At 44.3% G+C, this 21,576-nt stretch overlaps 1 protein-coding gene across 5 annotated transcripts in view; it reads left to right on the forward strand.

The window, feature by feature from the left end:
• Nucleotides 1-5,102: 5,102 nt before the first annotated feature.
• Nucleotides 5,103-21,576, forward strand: part of LOC121006084 — a 28,922-nt gene continuing 12,448 nt past the window's right edge. The window contains exons 1-10 of one of the 5 annotated variants that reach the window (XM_040438992.1): nucleotides 5,103-5,235; nucleotides 9,527-9,658; nucleotides 10,043-10,228; nucleotides 10,314-10,437; nucleotides 10,823-10,932; nucleotides 16,987-17,089; nucleotides 17,195-17,283; nucleotides 17,604-17,741; nucleotides 17,851-18,039; nucleotides 18,112-18,214. In XM_040438992.1, the coding sequence (XP_040294926.1) occupies nucleotides 9,581-9,658; nucleotides 10,043-10,228; nucleotides 10,314-10,437; nucleotides 10,823-10,932; nucleotides 16,987-17,089; nucleotides 17,195-17,283; nucleotides 17,604-17,741; nucleotides 17,851-18,039; nucleotides 18,112-18,214 (1,120 nt within the window). In that variant the 5' untranslated portion in view covers nucleotides 5,103-5,235; nucleotides 9,527-9,580. Of the gene's footprint in view, nucleotides 5,353-9,526; nucleotides 9,659-10,042; nucleotides 10,229-10,313; nucleotides 10,438-10,822; nucleotides 10,933-16,986; nucleotides 17,090-17,194; nucleotides 17,284-17,603; nucleotides 17,742-17,850; nucleotides 18,040-18,111; nucleotides 18,215-21,576 lie in introns of all 5 variants that reach the window. The other 4 variants (XM_040438990.1, XM_040438991.1, XM_040438989.1 and 1 more) reach the window with 4 other exon arrangements.

The following is a 21,576-nucleotide window of genomic DNA, read 5'->3' on the forward strand; positions in this document are numbered from 1 at the left end:
GTTCTGGTCCTCTTTATTTGGTCTGGCACTCACTTCCACTTTTTGTCCTGTATATGTGTTTCTTGTCTTTTTACTTTCCTTTGATGATATATCACTCCCATGATGAATTTTTCATGTTTGATGTTTCAATGAGATAATTATGTATCATGACGTGGAATAAATTTTTTATTATATATTATCTTTTTTTGCATTTATAGCTTGATAAAGGGCACCGTATCAGGGCCCGAAACGTTGCACTAGCCATAAATGCAATAGTGTGTACTACTGTACGAATAAAGGCTAAATAGCAACTTCATCTGGTGTGCTGTCTCCGCCATCTTTTGTGGAAAATTGTATACAAGACTCTTTGGGTGGAAGGAATTGAAAGGAGGCGTGCACCCACAAAAGCCTTTTACACGAGTGCTGTGGCCACTTTTGATTGGAATATACACTAAAAAGGCCACTTTCCAGGAAAGTAGACGGACGGAAACTTCACTCAGAGGTTAGAACGGTGCTGTCTGGAGTGCACCGAGAGCCAGGTTCAGGTCCCAAGAATGTAATGGGGCCCGATATGGGGGAACGGTGTGAGCTACTGCTTGCAAGAAAGTCTTGACCGGACCTAGGACGGCTAGAGTACGTTGGAAAAAAATGGACAGGGCCGAGACCTGCCCTTTGAGGGAACTGAGAGACATCCCCAGGTCCAATCCTGACTGAAGGAACGCTAGAACCGTCGGAAGGGAAAAACGCCTGGGAGGAAGAGTTCATTCCTCGCAGAAACGCAAGAAGGATTTCCAGGTCCGGTAGTAAATCCTAGAAGAGGAAGGTTTCCTGGCCCTAATCATGGTTCGAATGGCCGCATCAGAAAAACCTCTGCGTTTCAACAGAAAGGTTTCAACAGCCACGCCGTTAAACGTAGCATATCTAAACTCTGATGGAAGACTGGGCCCTGGGAGAGTAGATCGGTTCTGTTTGGCAGAGGCCACGGAGCATCTCCTAGCAGAAGAATGAGTTCTGAGTACCAAGCTCGTCGAGGCCAGTCTGGGGCCATCAGGATCGTCTTGATGCCTTCCTTCCTGATTCTGCGTAGGATCCGAGGTAGAAGTGGGAACGGTAGGAACACGTAAAGAAACACCAAGCTGTCCCAAGGCGCCACGAGAGCGTCCACGCTGTGTGCTGTTGGATCCCTTGCGCGAGAGAGGAAGCACGGGAGCTGGTGATTGAACCTGGACGCCATCAAGTCCACTTCCGGACGTCCCCACCTGAGACAGATGGCCTCGAACACCTCCGGATGGAGGGACCACTCTCCCGGGTCCACTGTTGTCCGGCTGAGAAAGTCTGCAGTCCAGTTGTCCACTCCCGGAATGAAGACTGCCGAAATCATCGGAACATGGAACTCCGCCCACTACAAAATCTTCGCAGACTCCTGCATCACCGGAAGGCTGTGAGTCCCGCCTTGGTGGTTTATGTAGGCCACAGCTGTGGCATTGTCCGACTGCACCCTGATCGGACGACCCTGCAGAAGTGGAGTCCAATGGCCAAGGGAGAGATAAATGGCCCGGAGTTCCAGTATGTTGATGGGAAGTTTGGACTCTGATGGAGACCAAACACCCTGGACCGTCCGTGTGGCAAGAACTCTGTCCACCAACGGAGGGCTGTACGTGTATGGAGGGACAGCCAGGTCCCAAGATGACAAAATGGCTAGTTGAAAACACCTTGTGTGAAATTGAGCGAAGGGAATGGCCTCGAAGGAGGCCACCATCATGCCCAGCACCCGCATGTAATTGCGGATAGACGTATTGCTATAATATGCGTTAAGATCTCTGAATGTCCACGTTCTTGTCCAATGGCAGGCGTACCACGGCTGCACCTGAGTCTAGTATCATGCCCAGAAACCTGATTTGTGTGGTGGGAGATAAGTAGGATTTCCGCCGATTGACTATCCACACGAAGCGGGACAGGGTGCTGAAAGTGATCTGAAGACTCTCCTCGCATTGGGAGACCATAGATGCTTTGATCAAGATATCGTCTAGATACGGGAGGAGAGTGATGCCCCTAGAGTGCAGGAGACCCAGGAGGGGGGCAAGCACCTTTGTGAACACTCTTGGAGCTGTCGCTAGGCCGAATGGCAAGGCGACGAACTGGTAGTGACATGAATGAATGGCAAAACGAAGAAAACGTTAAAGAGCGGGTGCGATAGGAACGTGTAAGTAGGCGTCTTGGATATCTATCGATGCCATGAGTTCCCCCTGTACCAAAGAGGCAATCACGGAGCGGAGTGACTCCATCTTGAACCGTTGAATGCGGAGGATGCGATTCACTATCTTGAGGTCCAGCACTGGGCGAACATCGCCTTCCTTTTTGGGTACCACGAAAAGGTTTGAATAGAAAGCCGTAAATCTTTTGTGTAAGGGGACCGGAATTATCACACCCCGTATGAGAAGGGACTGGACTGTTTGGAAGAAAGCAGCCGCCCGACCTGGATCCTTGGGCAAAAACGGTTGGGTGGGATAGATTTTAATTCTATCTGGTATCCTGATGTCACTACCTCTCGTGCCCAAGTGTCCGATATATGAGTTCGCCACATTTCCTGAAAAAGAAGGAGCACCTTCATGCTGAGGGCTGTTTCCCGGGAGTGGAACGAGGCTGTTGCGCTCACGGACGCGATGCTGGCTGGGGTTTGAAAGATGGGCCTTTTCGCTGGTCCTCATTGGGTGGCCTAGATGCAGCTGGGGCCGCTGGACGAGTGCCCGCAAACCTACGAAAGGATTGATAACGGGAAGATGTGACCCTAGGACGAAAGAAACGTTTCGCCTTGGGTTGCGGTAAATGGGTGCTTTTTCCCCCTGTTGCTTCCGAAATAATATCATCTAGCCGGGTACCAAAGAGTCGAGACCCGGCAAAGGGAAGTCTTAAAAGAGAACGTTTGGAGGATGAATCCGTCGGCCAGACTTTAAGCCACAGTTCTCGGCGGATAGATACCGCGAGAGCCAAGGAATGGGCGACCATCGTCCCCGCGTCCAGAGCCGCTTCGCAGAGGTACTTTCCTGTCTGGGAAATTTGTACCGCCAAGGACTGGAGTTCCGCCGGAGGAAGATTGGTCGCAAGGTCTTGGTTCAAACTGAGGGCCCACTCCGAAACCGCCTTGGCTACCCATGCCGATGCGAAGATCGGGCGTAAGGCTGAACCACTGGCTGCAAAGACCGACTTCGATAGCGAGTCAATGCGCCGATCTACTGGGTCCTGGAGAGAGGAGCCATCCGCCACCTGAATAGTCGTGTTCTTTGTAAGGTGAGCGACCGGTGGGTCTACCTTCGGAGGTGAGGCCCATTTTTCCACACAATCAGTTGGAAAAGGGTAGAGCAAGTCTAAGCGCTTTGGGACAATGAAGCGCAAACGTGGCTGGTCCCAAGCCTTTGCGACAACAACGGAAAAGTCGTTGTGTACAGGGAAGGACTTAGGGGTCTGCTTTGAAAGCAAAAACGACACTTCCTGGTGGCTGGTGGAGGGGAGTTCCTCCTGAACTTGGAAAGTGAAATCAGACTATCTACCATAGACGCAAATTTGACCACGGCATCTGAGAGTGCACTCCCGGGGCCGGAACGCCTGCCAGTTGATAAAGGCGTTCCTTATTATTAATAGTCTATCAGGACTATTACAGTTATATTATAATGCAGGCCTGCATAATAAAATCCCATTACTGAATAGAAATGGCCAAAAAAGTTTAAAAAAAACAAACTTTTTTTAATTTAAAAATTCAAATTATCCCTCTTTCCACAAAAATAAACAAAAAAATAAACATCGTAAGCATTGCTGCCTCTGAAAATGCCTTATTAAAATATAAAAATATTTCTCATACAGTGAATGGTGTAATTGAAAAAAAATCTAAATGACAGATTCCCCTTTTTTTCGTTGCTTCACCTCATCCAAATTTTTTTTTTTAATTATCAGTCATACTCACCCCAAAATGGTACCAATAAAAACTACATATTGTCCCCTTAAACAGCTCTGTAGATGTAACTATAAACAAGTTATGGGGATTAGAATATGGCATTAAACATTTTTTGGCCAAAGTATATATTTTTTTATATTAAAACACAAGAAAAACTATATAAATGTGGTATCATTGTAATCATACTGACCCAAAGAATGAAGGGAACAAGTCAATTTTAACACATAGGGGATGCCATAAGAACAAAACCCATAAAACTGTGGCGTAATTGCAATATTAAATGCTGCAATTAGAAAGTAGAACTTGTCCCGAAAACACAAGCTCTAATGCAGCTATGTGAACTGAAAAAGTAGATGCTCCAGGAAAGCAGGCGGTAAAAAACAAAAATGCTAAATCGCCATGTCAGGAAAGGGTTTAAAAAAAAGTGCATAACTCAAAATTTGTGTCAATTAAAACCATTAGGCCACGCCCCAAACCACAGCCCTTTTTACTCAGGTAAATCAATGTTTATTTTTTGCTGGAAAAGTTGGCATCCGTAATTGCAGCTCTACGAAGCACAGCCACTATGTAGAGTATGGAGGTGGGTAATACGCAGTATAAACAATGAGAGGCCGCAGCGCTGGCACAAGCACCTCGCCCCCTTCAGCAGGAGCAGATGAGTACAGTTTTGTTTCATCTTGAATGTTATTATGAAACCATATCTCCTATAGCAGCAGGGATATAATAATTAGGATCAATCCCATGCGCCTTGTGAAGTCACAGGGGTCACATGATATTTGAAATCTCCACCAAACTCACCATAGCCCGGATTTACCAAAACAGGTTTATTTGCCCATACCAGCCAATCAGATTCCGGCATTCATTTGTTAAAGGAGCTCTGAAAAATGAGGGGTGGAATTTAATTGGTTACTATGGGCAGCTAAGCCAGTTTTTCTCCACACCAGTTTTGATAAATCCCCGCCATGATTAGGTTTCATTCTTTTCTATTACTAATCTTTACTACCACAGCGCATGGGATGTAGATACCATCCTGCTGGTACTATCACAGGCAGCTGCAAACCCACGTGACTTTATCATGTGATCTCACAAGGTCCTTACAGCACACTTCCGTAAAACGAGTGAGGGAAGATACTTTTAATCACATGACACGACCACGTGACATCGGTACTCCAGAAACCGGAAGTGCTTTGTGAAACGGATAGCAGACCGGTGCAGCTGGACACGTGACCCGGAGTCTGCCGCCGCCTAGACAAAGGAAGCGGAATGGAACACAAAACAGCGAACGACCTGGAACGCAGCGCCCGGAAGTAATCGCGGCGGTTCGTGTAGTGATTTCCTGCACGTTTGTCTGCGGGAGGGGGGTGGAGAGATTGCAGAGCCTGGTCGGTCTTCAGAGGTTGTGATTGAATGGGTCTTACCTGCTGGTGTGTATATGTATTTACAGGTTTAGCTCTCTCAGCAGGGGGCAGTAGAGGGGCATTAAGCGCTATATAGGAAGAGTTCAATATCTTTGCTGGCTCTTGTGCCTGGACGCCCCCCTGCTAGTCTGATTTTACAGGAACTTTCAGAGTTAATTTGGGGGTGGGACACTGAAAGGGACGGGCATAGACTGAACATCCCCTTGAAGACAGGTGCCAGTGGGTGCATCTTGTAATGACTTCTCGGAAACATTTTTCACATCCATTATGATGAAGCCCCACAAAGGTGACATCTCCACTCCTTTCTGCTACCCCTTTAATTTGTAATTCCCCTGGGGGAGTCCTTTCTACACTTCTGATTGGCTGAGAGGCTAAGGATTCTCCATCAACACTGTGCACGATCTTGGATTCCTACAGAAAGCAATAGCTTATGGTAGTATGCCCTCTCCACCGACCTTATGTTATGTCCCAAGACCAACTCAGCTCTGCTACATGTTTTCCTACTTATGCAACCTTTATTATGCTGTCAGCAGAGGTGTAGCTTGAAAATCCACGGCAAATTCTGTGATGGGCCACCGGCCGGCACGTGCATTCTGTAATACTGGTGTCTTATATGGCACAAGGGTCTTTAGGCCTGGGAGGGACTGCTAGCTCTGCTTGTCAGATAGAGCCCGAGAACACAAGCAATTAATAAAGGTCACTGCTGTGAAGCCAAGGTCCTATTACGTCAAACCATGTAGATGAGAATTGTGTAGAGATTATAAGAATCCGATTTCTATGAGAAGCCATCACATGTTCTATCTGGACAACCCCACTAATCTGTATCACTCACCATCCTCCTTCAAGCCTGTATATGGACCTCGTTAGTTTGCTGATGTTACTACTCTGTCAGCATGATCAACCCTGTTAGACCAGGCATATTGGCTGGTAGGGTTGATCATGCTAATTAAAATGCTGCCTTCATGATGTTTCTAAATTGTCCTGTTGTATTGAATTTTTTTATTTTTTTATTTAGCAAATTAGATTATACAACTAGGAGCTGGCCAGAGCCCTTGGAGCATTAGTTTTGTAACACCCTTCTGTTATGGCAACGCCTCTTCCCCTGGATTGACAGGGCTAGACATCTTAACTCAGTGGGGATTGCACTGTGGCTCTGTGTCTTGGCGCTTGCACAGTCGTAACTTGTGTTGCAAGGGAAGCAATTCACAGAAATTATGTAAAAGGTTGTGCGTCTATTGTGAAAACTAATCACCCTCCTGTACTAGACGCTAAAAAGAAAACAAAATGAATCTTTATTTAAGTAAGGTTAAAGGGATTTTGTCACCTGAATTTTACCTATAGAGCTGCGGACATGCGCTGCTAGCACGTCCGCAATATACATTCCCCATAGCTCTCAGTGCTTTTATTTAGGCACAAAAGGGGCTGTTACTAACGGTTCAGGAGCCCAGCCACGCCCACTGTGAAGGAGCCCAACACTGCCCCGCTTCCTCCGAATCTCCTCCTTGCTTACGGACGCCACAAAGTTAGAGCGCCGTAATCTCGCAGCTCGCGCATGCGCAGTTCATTCCCTGAGGCTGATGCCAGCACAGGGAATGAACACTATGTCGGCACTGACATGCCGCGTACTTGCGCATGCGCGAGATTACGACTCTCCAACTTGGTGACTTCGAGGAGCAAGGAGGAGATTCGGAGGATGCGGTGCTGGGCTCCTTCACAGTGGGCGTGGCTGGGTTCCTGAACCACTGGTAACAGCCCCTTGGGCTACTTACTTGATATATATAGATATATAGATAGATAGATAGATATATATATATAAAAAATACTTTTTTTGCCTAAATAAAATCACTCAGAGCTATGGGGAATGTATATTGCAGACATGCTAGCGGCGATCTAGCAGCACATGTCTGCAGCTCTATAGGCAAAATCCAGGTGACAGAATCCCTTTAAAAGGCGTGACACCCAAATAACAGGCCTGTATAAGAATACAGAGTACTCTCGACACCTACCACCCTAGATGGTTAGGGCAGAGTATATTAGGTAGAGCTGGATGTATATAACGAGTGAGTAAGAGTGCTAACCCTTGGCACTCAACGTCACATCATAGGTCATAGGCTATGTACACCTTTGGTGGCAATTTTTTATTTATTATTGCATTGTACTTAGGCCTCTTTCACACTTGCGTTGTTGGGATCCGGCATGCACTTCCGTTGCCGGAGGTGCCTGCCGGATCCGGAAAAACGCAAGTGTACTGAAAGCATTTGAAGACGGAACCGTCTTCCAAATGCTTTCAGTGTTACTATGGCACCCAGGACGCTATTAAAGTCCTGGTTGCCATAGTAGGAGCGGGGAGCGGGGGAGCGGTATACTTACAGTCCGTGCGGCTCCCGGGGCGCTCCAGAATGACGTCAGAGCACCCCATGCGCATGGATGACGTGATCACATGGATCACGTGATCCATGCGCTTGGGGCGCCCTGACGTCACTCTGGAGCGCCCGGGGAGCCGCACGGACGGTGAGTACACTGCTCCCCCGCTCCCCACTACACTTTACCATGGCTGTCAGGACTTTAGCGTCCCGGCAGCCATGGTAACCACTCTGAAAAAGCTAAATGTCGGCTCCGGCAATGCGCCGAAACGACGTTTAGCTTAAGGCCGGATCCGGATCAATGCCTTCCAATGGGCATTAATTCCGGATCCGGCCTTGCGGCAAGTGTTCCGGATTTTTGGCCGGAGCAAAAAGCGCAGCATGCTGCGGTATTTTCTCCGGCCAACAAACGTTCCGTACCGGAACTGAAGACATCCTGATGCATCCTGAACGGATTACTCTCCATTCAGAATGCATTAGGATAATCCTGATCAGGATTCTTCCGGCATAGAGCCCCGACGACGGAACTCTATGCCGGAAGACAATAACGCAGGTGTGAAAGAGCCCTTATTTTGAGCTAAAATAATTTTTTAAATTGCTCTTTATTAACAATATGGAATCTTTTTTTTCTGTACAGAGCTGACATGCTCTACTAGCTGCCTGTGGACTTTTTGTCTTTTCCGTCATACAGGGAGCTAACAAACTCCTTATCTCTGCTCTCTGACATTATAAACAGTCCTTATCTTACTGATAACAATGTGGCTTAAATAAGTGTTTATGACCTCTTAGTAGCTTAGAGATAAAGGTTATTAGATGGCTGGCACAAAGTGAAAGTACCAGTCACACAGGAAAACCCTTTGTGACAGAATGGCACAATATTTTTAATAAAGGCCAATTGAAAATATGATTTCTATAAAAAAAAAAAGTATAATTAAGGTGGAAAGGATGCTCCCGCAGGCAGGTTTTATAGGCAGAATTGTGGTGCGGCTTTCCGTCCCAAAATCCTGTGGTAAAACCCGCCGTGTGAGCCAACCCTCGGAGTACCTGCATAGAGGTGCGTTTCTGCACCAAAAGCGTCATGTGTTACTTGCGGTTTCACTGCAGATCTCACCCTTCCAATGAAAAATTGTAAATATAATTGACATGCGGATTTCTAAATCCACACTGCAAGACAATTTCCCCATGGAACAAAAAAGCAAAGTATACACTGTGTTGGTACGGTATTACGGTGCGTTTTTCTCCAAGAGAATCCACAAGTAATCCGCAACGTGTACAGGTACCCTGAAAATCTGCTGGAAGAATTGACATGCTGCAGATTCCAAAATCCGCACAGCAGATCAGTTTCTGCACAGAAAGAAAATATGCAATGTGTCCATGAGATTAGTCAGATCTCATTCACTTTGCTGGTACTTCATTATGCTGTGTTTCTTCCTCACACGTAGCCTGCCTCCTGTGCAGTTACTCTTAGAGATGAATTTCTCATACAGAGGTCTTTCTTTCCTCTCGGCGTTCAACTCCCTGCAGACTAGCTGGGTGTCTATGGTGTCAGGGAAGATGGGGCTGTTAGGTGCTTTAATTATAGCTTCACAGTAAAATTCCAGTATGAAGAACCTGAAAGGGGGGGAGTTAGAAGGGATTCTTGATTGAAGAGGTGTATTTTAGGGTGATCTAGTAGGGAAAAGTGGACTTTATTGATATGAAGGTAGTTAGGGGCATCTGGTCATACAAGATGTATCACTACCTTTCCTACAGCTACAAGGTCTTTACTGTATATTTAGAAGCCTTATGACTGGTTTGTTTTATATTTGTTCATACAGAGGCGACTTCACCCCTGACCACCAGGACCATAGTCCACACTCGGGGTCTGCAGGATGGATGTGGACAGCAGGCCTTTGAATGAAAGCGCATTAAAGCTTGCCCTGGAGATTATGTACCTGCTGACGGGAGAGGTGAGGCAATCAAGAAACATGACATCTTCCTGCACTTGTTTACAGCCTCAATTGTACTTCAGAGCTGCTCTTCTTACCATAACTGGGGTACCTATTTAGACATTTTGGAGATCATAGAGAACTTTCACCTGTATAGTAATATATAATTACAGTTTCCTGTCCTTCTCTCTCCTCTCTTACCTCATTTCTGGTGTGTCATTCTTGTGTATATCACTTCATGTAGTCAGGGCACTGTGGCCCCTAGTACTTGCACATCATTCCTTGTGGGAGCTAGGAATAAAATCTCAACCTTTTAAGGCTTCAATAGAAGGCACATCTGAATAGCATATAGCAGTTTTATGATATATAAATATCATACATAGGTTGTGTTCTTTTACTATATAGGTTTATGTCATCATTAGAAAGCTTGGGGAAGGTGCGGCAGGCGGTTTTCCCCATGTGTCAGAAGGATGGAGCTTGGCCGAGAACACACTTATGGTGCCTTCACTTCATTCAGTAATGCATAAGAAGAACACTGATGAGAAGGTCCTGGAGCTCACCAAAAAAATAATTGCACTGCTAACTAGAGAGGTGAGTGCTGCTGGGAATACTAGGACGTTAAATTGTAGCTCCAAGGGAGGTGTCTGGATGACGACTGTATCCTTGTATATGTCAGGTTCCTATGAGGAGTCAGGATGTCACCGTCTATTTCTCCATGGAGGAGTGGGAATATTTAGAAGGACACAAGGATCTCTACAAGGACATTATGATGGAAAATCACCAGACCCTCACATGTGTGGGTAAGAGGAGCTTTTTTTTAAAGAAAGTCTTGCAGCAGTTTTGAGCCCTCAAAACTGCTGACAGCACTATAGAGGTGACAGGGATAGCTGTGCAGAATCGGGTAGATTGATGTTCATGCAGGTTGCATGATTGAGAAATGAAAATTTTCCTCCCCCGGCATCATGACCACAGTGCCCAGAAGGTGGTCTCTACATTTTCAGTGTAGTGGGCTTTCTGCTTTAAACATTATGGAGAAGATTTATCAAAACTGGTCAAAAGGAAAACCGACTTGGTTGCCCATAGCAACCAATCAGAACTCCTTGAGAAAATTAAAGGTGGAATATGATTGGTTGCTATGGGCAACTAAGCCATCATCTGATCATCTTGTCACTGTGTCACCTATAGGGGGTTCCAGCAGAAGAAACACAGAACCCGAGACAAATTGTAGGGTTCCTCATTATCAGGAAGTAAAAAAAGATTACAATGGCTCACGTGATCCACAGCTGGTGTTAGTGGTGAGTATTTCACAAGACCAGTCTTTATTGTATGCCGTATAGCAGGGATCAGCAACCTTTGGCACTTCTATGGGAGCTGTGAGAACAGCCGAGCATGTTTGCATCACAACAGCTGGAGTGACGAAGGTTGCCTACCCCTACCGTATAGAGTCATTTTGATGTTCTAAACTAAAGGGGTTACCAGGACTTGCTTACTGATGGCCTATCTTTAGGATAGGTCATAAATATAATACCTGTGGGCGTGACTGATTTCTGAAACACTTGAATGGGAGCAGCGCTGCGCTAGGTAGGCACAGTCACCACACAGTGCACGAAGCTGTGTAGTTCAGGTGCCTGAGTCTGGCACCATAGCTAGTAAAAGCAGTTGATTGCCAGGGTGTCTTGAGTCAGACTCGCATTGATGTGATATTGATGACCTCATTCTTGAACATTCCCTTTAATAAAGCACAACCCAGGGAATCTACCTGCAATAAAGAAGCAGATCCTGCTCCAGGTCTCCCTGCTTTGTTTACCCGTCTGCATCTGGGATGGAGGTAATGATCACTTCTTTATTGCAGGCCAATACCCTGTGTTGTCCAGTTTCCTCCTGAAAGAAGACAACCTCTTTAAAGAAAAACTGGAGCTAAAGCAGACTCCCCCCTACCCACCAAGCATATGCATCAGACTAGTGACGCTGCTGGTAATACAACTACCACAATAAAGACCACTGTGTTGAAGGACAATAGACGGGATATCTACGTTATGCTTTTGGCTACACTTTATCCATTATTCAAAAAAGGATTTAAGTCAAATTGGGCGTCACTCAATATTTAGGCAATTATACAGACAAGTTGGATAATGTCAGAAAGTTTATATATATATATATATATATATATATATATATATTTACTCAAATTAATAACAACATGTTGCATAAGATAATACAAATCAATACTTTAAAATAACAATACTTAAAATTGACATATGTGTAATAAAAATCTTGGAGTAATAAAATTGAAAGTGACTAATATAGTCACACTGAGCGCCTGAGACCCCTTATGGCCATGGCTGTTAGCAAATTTGGCTAGCGGTTGTAATCCAAGGACAAGTGAAATCCAAAGACAGATGATATAATAATTGTCCACACCTTGTGCAGTGACTGAGTGTCACACAATGGTAATATCACTCTTTAACTCAGTCAATATTGTACTATGAACTAAGTACTTTACCGCTCCTGATGTTAGGCCGCTTGTGTGTAGAGGATTCTACGATGCAATGCTTTTATTGTGAGCTGCAAGGACCTGTGAGCCGGATCTCTATATGTAATTCCCCACGTTCCTGGCTTCTTGTTGTAGCGGTCTTACCGCTTTGACCTTCCAGGACCTGTTGTGGTGTCCCACGTGGTTTGCTGGGCGGTCAGATGACTTTCACTTCCAAGCGGGGTTATTTCAAATTTCTTTAGCCTCACTGTCATTTACCATACGCGTTTCAGGGTAAAAGAGCCCCTTCCTCAGTGGTATGATTGTCTGTATGATTGCCTAAATATTGAGTGAAGCCCAATTTTACTTAAATCCTTTTTCACTTCACCAGCAACAGGGAGTGCTGTGAGCAGCGCACCTTTTCCATTAGTGGAGCAGTGAGAGAGCCACCACCCTTTTGATCAATTATTCAAAAAAAGCTTACTGAAGCTGTACTGAAGTTTTCTGGCCATGAAAAGTGACTTTTTGTGCATAAAGTGTCCAGTGGAGCTCATAAATGAAACCTTCAAAGCAGGTGTGCACAACCTGCATCTTAGGGGCCACATGCGGCCCGTGATGTCATTATGTGCGTCCCCCAACCATCTGGTCACAAACATGCTTGTTTGTGTAGGTGCACTGCTGACATGTATTTTCTATGTCAGATAGAAGTAGACCGTCACGTAGTGTGGAGCATGGACAGGTGAGCACTAATGATATGTGGACATCTCTGGGACCCATATACACTCACCTAAAGAATTATTAGGAACACCTGTTCTATTTCTCATTAATGCAATTATCTAGTCAACCAATCACATGGCAGTTGCTTCAATGCATTTAGGGGTGTGGTCCTGGTCAAGACAATCTCCTGAACTCCAAACTGAATGTCAGAATGGGAAAGAAAGGTGATTTAAGCAATTTTGAGCGTGGCATGGTTGTTGGTGCCAATCGGGCCGGTCTGAGTATTTCACAATCTGCTCAATTACTGGGATTTTCACGCACAACCATTTCTAGGGTTTACAAAGAATGGTGTGAAAAGGGAAAAACATCCAGTATGCGGCAGTCCTGTGGGCAAAAATGCCTTGTGGATGCTAGAGGTCAGAGGAGAATGGGCCGACTGATTCAAGCTGATAGAAGAGCAACGTTGACTGAAATAACCACTCGTTACAACCGAGGTATGCAGCAAAGCATTTGTGAAGCCACAACACGCACAACCTTGAGGCGGATGGGCTACAACAGCAGAAGACCCCACCGGGTACCACTCATCTACACTACAAATAGGAAAAAGAGGCTACAATTTGCACAAGTTCACCAAAATTGGACTGTTGAAGACTATAAAAATGTTGCCTGGTCTGATGAGTCTCGATTTCTGTTGAGACATTCAAATGGTAGAGTCCGAATTTGGCGTAAACAGAATTAGAACATGTATCCATCCTCTGATGGCTACTTCCAGCAGGATAATGCACCATGTCACAAAGCTCGAATAATTTCAAATCGGTTTCTTGAACATGACAATGAGTTCACTGTACTAAAATGGCCCCCACAGTCACCAGATCTCAACCCAATAGAGCATCTTTTGGATGTGGTGGAATGGGAGCTTCGTGCCCTGGATGTGCATCCCTCAAATCTCCATCAACTGCAAGATGCTATCCTATCAATATGGGCCAACATTTCTAAAGAATGCTATCAGCACCTTGTTGAATCAATGCCACGTAGAATTAAGGCAGTTCTAAAGGCAAAAGCGGGTCCAACACCGTATTAGTATGGTGTTCCTAATAATTCTTTAGGTGAGTGTATATTGGCAGTAAGGAAGTCTTCTTATCCTTTGTAGCCTTCCAGTAAGGAGTGGATGAAGTGCAGGAGGCCATGCATGAGTGCGGCTATCTTTATTGTACAGTTGTGGCCAAAATTTTTGAGAATTAGATAAATATTGGAAATTGGAAAAGTTGCTGCTTAAGTTTTTATAATAGCAATTTGCATATACTCCAGAATGTTATGAAGAGTGATCAGATGAATTGCATAGTCCTTCTTTGCCATGAAAATTAACTTAATCCCCAAAAAAACTTTCCACTGCATTTCATTGCTGTCATTAAAGGACCTGCTGAGATCATTTCAGTAATCGTCTTGTTAACTCAGGTGAGAATGTTGACGAGCACAAGGCTGGAGATCATTATGTCAGGCTTATTGGGTTAAAATGGCAGACTTGACATGTTAAAAGGAGGGTGATGCTTGAAATCATTGTTCTTCCATTGTTAACCATGGTGACCTGCAAAGAAACGCGTGCAGCCATCATTGCGTTGCAGAAAAATGGCTTCACAGGCAAGGATATTGTGGCTACTAAGATTGCACCTCAATCAACAATTTATAGGATCATCAAGAACTTCAAGGAAAGAGGTTCAATTCTTGTTAAGAAGGCTTCAGGGCGTCCAAGAAAGTACAGCAAGCGCCAGGATCGTCTCCTAAAGAGGATTCAGCTGTGGGATCGGAGTGCCACCAGTGCAGAGCTTGCTCAGGAATGCCAGCAGGCAGGTGTGAGCGCATCTGCATGCACAGTGAGGCGAAGACTTTTGGAAGATGGCCTGGTGTCAAGAAGGGCAGCAAAGAAGCCACTTCTCTCCAAAAAAAACATCAGGGACAGATTGATCTTCTGCAGAAAGTATGGTGAATGGACTGCTGAGGACTGGGGCAAAGTCATATTCTCCGATGAAGCCTCTTTCCGATTGTTTGGGGCATCTGGAAAAAGGCTTGTCTGGAGGAGAAAAGGTGAGCGCTACCATCAGTCCTGTGTCATGCCCACAGTAAAGCATCCTGAGACCATTCATGTGTGGGGTTGCTTCTCATCCAAGGGAGTGGGCTCACTCACAATTTTGCCCAAAAACACAGCCATGAATAAAGAATGGTACCAAAACACCCTCCAACAGCAACCTCTTCCAACAACAGTTTGGTGAAGAACAATGCATTTTCCAGCACGATGGAGCACCGTGCCATAAGGCAAAAGTGATAACTAAGTGGCTCGGGGACCAAAACGTTGACATTTTGGGTCCATGGCCTGGAAACTCCCCAGATCTTAATCCCATTGAGAACTTGTGGTCAATCCTCAAGAGGTGGGTGGACAAACAAAAACCCACTAATTCTGACAAACTCCAAGAAGTGATTATGAAAGAATGGGTTGATATCAGTCAGGAATTGGCCCAGAAGTTGATTGAGAGCATGCCCAGTCGAATTGCAGAGGCTGAAAAAGAAGGGCCAACACTGCAAATACTGACTCTTTGCATAAATGTCATGTAATTGTCGATAAAAGCCTTTGAAACGTATGAAGTGCGTGTAATTATATTTCACTACATCACAGAAACAACTGAAACAAAGATCTAAAAGCAGTTTAGCAAACTTTGTGAAAACTAATATTTGTGTCATTCTGAAAACTTTTGGCCACGACTGTAGTTTATCGGAGGGGGAACCGGGGGAGAAAAGGAGCCCATAGGTGGGAGTCCTGGAGCTGTCAGCTATGAGACATGCCATTAATATCTCAGATGGTAATACCTCTAAGTTTTATTGCACTCTTGGACAAGAAAAGGCTGTACATACCTGTTTTAAAAAGTGAATGTCAACCTTTGAACAAGACCTTTTTTTTTTTTTTTTTTTTTTTTTTTTTCATTTTGTAAATGTGTCAAGTTCTGTGCTGGATAACTTTTTTAAACTATCATAGAGGTCGGAACTTTGTTTTTCTGATGCAGGGCTCCACATCCAATTTAGTCATGGGATTTAACCCTTCAATACCCTGAGATTTTCCTTTTTTTTTTTTTTTTGCATTTTAGTTTTTTTATTCCCAGTCTTCCCAGAGCCATAAACTGTTTATTTTTCCGTTCACTTAGCTGTATAGTGGCTTATTTTTTGTGGGACAAATTCTAATGGCACCATTTAATATTGCATACAATGTAGTGGGAAGCTGACAATGGGAAAAGAAAACAATTCTGCCATCATTTTTATGGATTTCGTTTTTACAGCTTTCCCTCTGCAGTACCCTGGTTCAGTACAATTACAATGCTACCACATTTTATATAGTTTTTTTATTGTGTTTAATATCATTAAAAACTACAGCTCACACTCCCAAAAAATTAAAGCCTTCAAACAGTTCAGTAGACAGCCCTATGACTGAGAGCAAAAAAAATAAATAAAAAGTTAAAGGTCTTGGAAGGCTGTGAGTAAAAACCAAAATCCTTAAAGGGAAACTGTCACTATTGATCTCCCTATGCAACTATTTGCATAAAGAAAAAATAGAGCAGCATGGCTTGATAGAAAGTTATAAAGTAGAAAAAGCGGCGTGCCAGCAGCTGCAGACGTGATCATAATAAAGATATATTACACCCGCGGTGCTAGGGAGGCTCGTCCCTGGCTGCCCTCCCCGACACCGCATGTTTTTATCGGTGCACGAGGAGAAGCAGCAGCGGTGGTGAGGGGCCTGGCACATGGGGGTCAGTTTATGATATTGATAACCCCTTTAATCAGCACAACATTCTGGTCATCAAAGCTACATGATGTTAAAATGTGGACATTCATTTTAAATCTAGCCAAATATTGATTCACTCTTGAGGCATCAAAATATGCTGTTCTGTTAGGCCCTGGTAAACCAACTGAGTTGTAAAGACACTTGGGAAAGGCATCCAATAGTCAACACTTGCACCATTAGTTTTAAGGGTACAAATCTGAATGTGACAGAAAATACTCTGCTCATGAGATATGTTACTGTAGACTATGGCTGGTCCTCAGGAAGTGACCTCATAGGGGCCTGTTGGGGGTTGATGTGGGTGCCATTGGTTTTAACCACCTTTTTTACATTTAGGATGGAGTCTTAAAACGTATTAAAGTTGAAGTAGAAGACACATATCAGACCAGTTTCCCTCCTCCGTGTAAGGAGGAAGAAGTTCCTACAGCTATTTGCCCAGGTGAGTAAGAGCTACTCGGTACAGACCGATTAACTGTATGTAGGTCATTTTGGCTCTGTTGGACTTGTAGTCATTGCACCTGGTTACATTGTGTGTATCTTGCAGAAGCGTCCAGCATCAGAAATACATTGGAGGGATGGCCCAGTAATCCATATTTAACATGTAAGACTGAGGAGGATGCCGACTTTTTCCAGGTATTGCAGTATTTCCAGGACTTAGCAACCTTGTTAATAATCATCTATGGGTTGTAGAAAGCTCTATCGCTATGACCGTATTGCCCCTTTCCTAATGTTCTGAGACAAGCAATTTATTAGACAGCACAAAAATAAAACAAAATAATATAAAGTTTATATAAAATATGTAAGAATATAATATATATATATATAATTTTTTTTACAGTTTTTAGGCCCTGTTTACAATTTGGTTAGACTTGGTCATCTTTGGAAGTAGTGGAATAGGACCGGAAACTTTTTAAAGCTATTCAGTGGTTGGTTTAATACTTCTCTTGTTTTAGAGGTCCCCTCAAAGTCATCACCTCCCACCTAGGTCAGAGTCTATTTTCAGAGACCTGATAATGTATACAGAAAGGAATCCCATGAATAAGAGGATCTTGGAGCTTACAATGGAGATCATCTACTTGCTTTCTAGAGGGGTAAGGGATTGTGGGAATTGTATAACATTTATGGCTGAGATGCACTCTGTGGAGCGTACATTGTTAGTAGTAATTAAAACACAACTTTATTACTTCTGTCTACCCATAGGAATATGTAATCCTAAAGTCATCTGGTGAGCATGTGATACCCAGTGGCTCCATCCATGGTTTGACAAATCAGACCAGTACCCAGAGCTCCCTCATGCTGCCTACCCCTAATTCCTTGACCCATGAGCTACACAATGACCAGAAGATCCTAGAAGTCACAAACAAGCTTATTGAGCTGCTGACTGGAGAGGTAAGAATGCTGGAACATTATACAGTTACACCGACAGTGTCAGGATGATAACTGTATGATTGTGTATGTTAGGTTTCTATGAGGTGCCAGGATGTCACGGTCTATTTCTCCTTGGAGGAGTGGGAGTATTTTGAACAACACAAGGAACTCTACATGAAGCGCCTTACATCGCCAGGTAGGAGGAGAACCAAAATGCTGAATGTCATATAGATCAGTGGTTGCTTGCATAGTGTCACGGACATTCCCATGGCAGGTACCAGGAGATCGGAGAGACTGGCAACTCGTGGGTTAAATTGACACGTTCACTGTGGATCTTATTGTGTCTGTGTTTTGGTGAATGCCACACCCCTTGCTTCAGGTGTTGCTTGTTGGTGATTTGCCTTTCCCATAAGTAGCCGCTTCTCACTCTTGGAGGTGCGGTTTATAGATTTTCTTCCTGCCTTCTAACTAGCTGGTCGGTTGTACCCTGTGGTGCTTCTGGAGTTGCCAGTTTTCTACTTTCAGATAAATCTTGTCTGTTCTTATTGTTTTGTGTTTGTTATATTCCCTGTTGTTTGTATCTAGGCCTGAGACAGAGACTTCCATATTGATAGGTAGTTAGGGCTCGGATTAGGGTTGTCTAGGACAGTGTTTCCCAACCAGTTTGCCTCTGGTGTTGAAAAACTACAACTCCCAGCATGCCTGCACAGCCAAAGCTGTCCGGGCATGCTGGGAGTTGTAGTTTTGCAACAGCTGGAGGCACGCTGGTTGGGAAACACTGGTCTAGGATGTGACCTGTTTCTTCCCTAGGTTCCAGGCCCAGTTACTGTTCCCCTTCCCTCCTGTGTTCAGTGTGAAGTTTTTCCCCCCACACTGATCGTGACACACAGATGGTAACAGTCCTGTTTTCTGCATGACAGAACTGGACCGCAAGAAGGAGGCATTCCCTGTCTGAACAACAGCAGGGCCTTAACACTTTCCTTTCCTTCTGTAAAACCTACTTCACGGGAGCTTTGCAGTTCCCTAATCGCAATCACAGGTGGTAACCCCGATTCTGGCATTTTAAAGGGGCACCGTCCCATTGAAGTGAATGGGACAAAGGAGATGTAATTACACTGCTCACCGTTGGAATGATGACAGCGAGCAAATAAACAATGAAAAGAACGTAACTCTCGTACAGCTGATCGTCGAGGGTGCTGGCATTCAGGCCTCTGCCAGTCTGATATTGATGACCTATCCTTAGGACAGGTAATTGGTATTGGAAAAGTGGAGACCCCCTTTAACTCTTTTAGATCCCCTTATTAAAGGGGTTGTTTCACTTCAGTAAGTGGCATTTATCATGTAGAGAAAGTTAATACAAGCCACTTACTAATATATTATTATCCATATTGCTTCCTTTGCTGGCTGGATTCATTTTTCTATCACATTATACACTGCTCGTTTCCATAGTTACAGACCACCCTGCAATCCATCAGTGGTGGTCGTGCTTGCACAATATAGGAAAAAGCACTAGCCTATGTGTGCTCCCATTGTCCCAGCCACCAGAGAGGCTGATGTTTTTTCCTATATTGTACAAGCACGACCACCACTGATGGATTGCAGGTGGTCTGTAACCATGGAAACAGGCAGTGTATAATGTGATGGAAAAATGAATCCAGCCAGCAAAGGAAGCAATATGGCTAATAACAATACATTAGTAAGTGACTTATATTAACTTCCTCTACATGATAAATGCAACTTACTGAAGTGAGACAACCCTTTTAATGCTGAAGTGGTTAGGCAGACAGACATCGTCATCCAGTGACAGATTGCTATGGCTTCTGAGGGTTGGCAATGGCTCCCAAGTCTGCATGTACCCTATTAGGCCAAAACACGGACAGGCCTTAAACACTGCACTACAGAAGTAATGCTGTTTTATCAGTAGTGATTAGGAGATCGGACATTTAAAGTTCACTAGTGGGACAAAAAGAAGCAAAGTAAAAAATAAAAAAAAAGCCTAAAAAAAATGAAGAAACCAAATCTTTATTTTTTCCAAAGTTGTTTTTATTTGGGGAAAAAGTAAAAAATTGCCATTAAGGATCATATACACGACCGTATCCATTTTTGCAGTATGCAATTGCAAACACATTTTGCGGATTGGATCGTCTTTTTCCTGTGTAGAAATGCCTATTCTTGTCCGCAATTATGGTCAAGAATAGGACATGTTCTATCTTTTTTGCGGGCTAAGGAATGCAAGTACGGATGCGGACAGCACACAGTATGCTGTCTGCATCTTTTGCGGGCCCCATTGAAATGAGTGGATGCGGACAGAAATATACGGTCGTGTGAATGGCCCCTTACTTAGATAATTTCTGTATCTGTAACAACCGATATGTTAAACACACTAGGGAAGATTTACAAATCTTGTAGATCAGACGCACAACCTGTGGCCCAAGGACCACATATGGCTGGCGATACCATTGTGTGTGGCCCCCAACCATTTTGTCACAGACATACTTTTCTATGACTGGTAGCTACTCACATGGATTTTCTATGGCAAAGAGGAAGAGTAGTGTTATGTAATGTTGGAGGACAAATGCAGCACTGTGCAACTTTCTCCCTTAGATCATGGTGGTCTCCAGAAAGGAGCAGATGTGATGACAAAGACCATGCATAATAAATACTGCTATCTTTATTGTAACACTTGATTGTTTCAGCAGCTGACATACGCTACAATGGAAAGAGCTGCATGCATGGTTCCTTTCTGGAACAGGGAAGAAGGAGACCCCCACCTATCAAACACCATAAATGTCTCAGATGTTGATACCCTTTTAATTTTTTATTGTGGCCCTTTGAACTGGTTCATTCTGACAATGTGGCCCTCAGACCAGAGAATGTTGTGCATTCCTGCTAATAGTGTAAACTCAGACTGTGTAGATAAGTTGTTTGGCTTACTTTGCGACAAAATTTTATGCCAAAATGGTGGCGCAATTTTAGTTCACAATACCACATCTTAGACCCATAAACAGAAAACTTCCCAAAAACGAGATTCACGTTTGTAAATGTGGGCTATTATTTATCCCACACATGAGCTGTTAAAAAAAAAAAAAGACAAAATCGCTTTTTTGTCTCATTGACTCACAATTGTTCTTCTGTTTATACAGCCTTTTCATCCCAGCTGTTCAAAGAGGACCTGTCACTAGAGATGGCCAGTTCGCAGTGTTCGCCAGCGAACACATGCGATCTGCCATCTTAACTGACAAGTCTGGCAAGGCACAGGTAAATCCTTACGCTGGGTTCACACCAGAGCGTACTGAACGTACGCTCTGTATGCGCGATTGTACGGGCGTTTACAATCGCGCCGCAGAGACAAGCGAACGCCCTTGTCGCACGTTCCCGGAAGTCTATGTACGGGAACGCGCGACACTACGCCCCAAAGAAGCTCCTGAACTTCTTGGGGCGTCGGGCGTTTTACAGCGCGATCGTACGCGCTGTAAAACGCCCAGGTGAGAGCCATGCCGATAGGGAAGCATTGGTTTCTCCTTGTTGAGCGTTTTACAGCGCGTAGGAACGCGCTGT

This window comes from Bufo bufo, chromosome 6 (assembly GCF_905171765.1).
Source record: "Bufo bufo chromosome 6, aBufBuf1.1, whole genome shotgun sequence".
NCBI classification, from domain to species: Eukaryota; Metazoa; Chordata; class Amphibia; order Anura; family Bufonidae; genus Bufo; species Bufo bufo.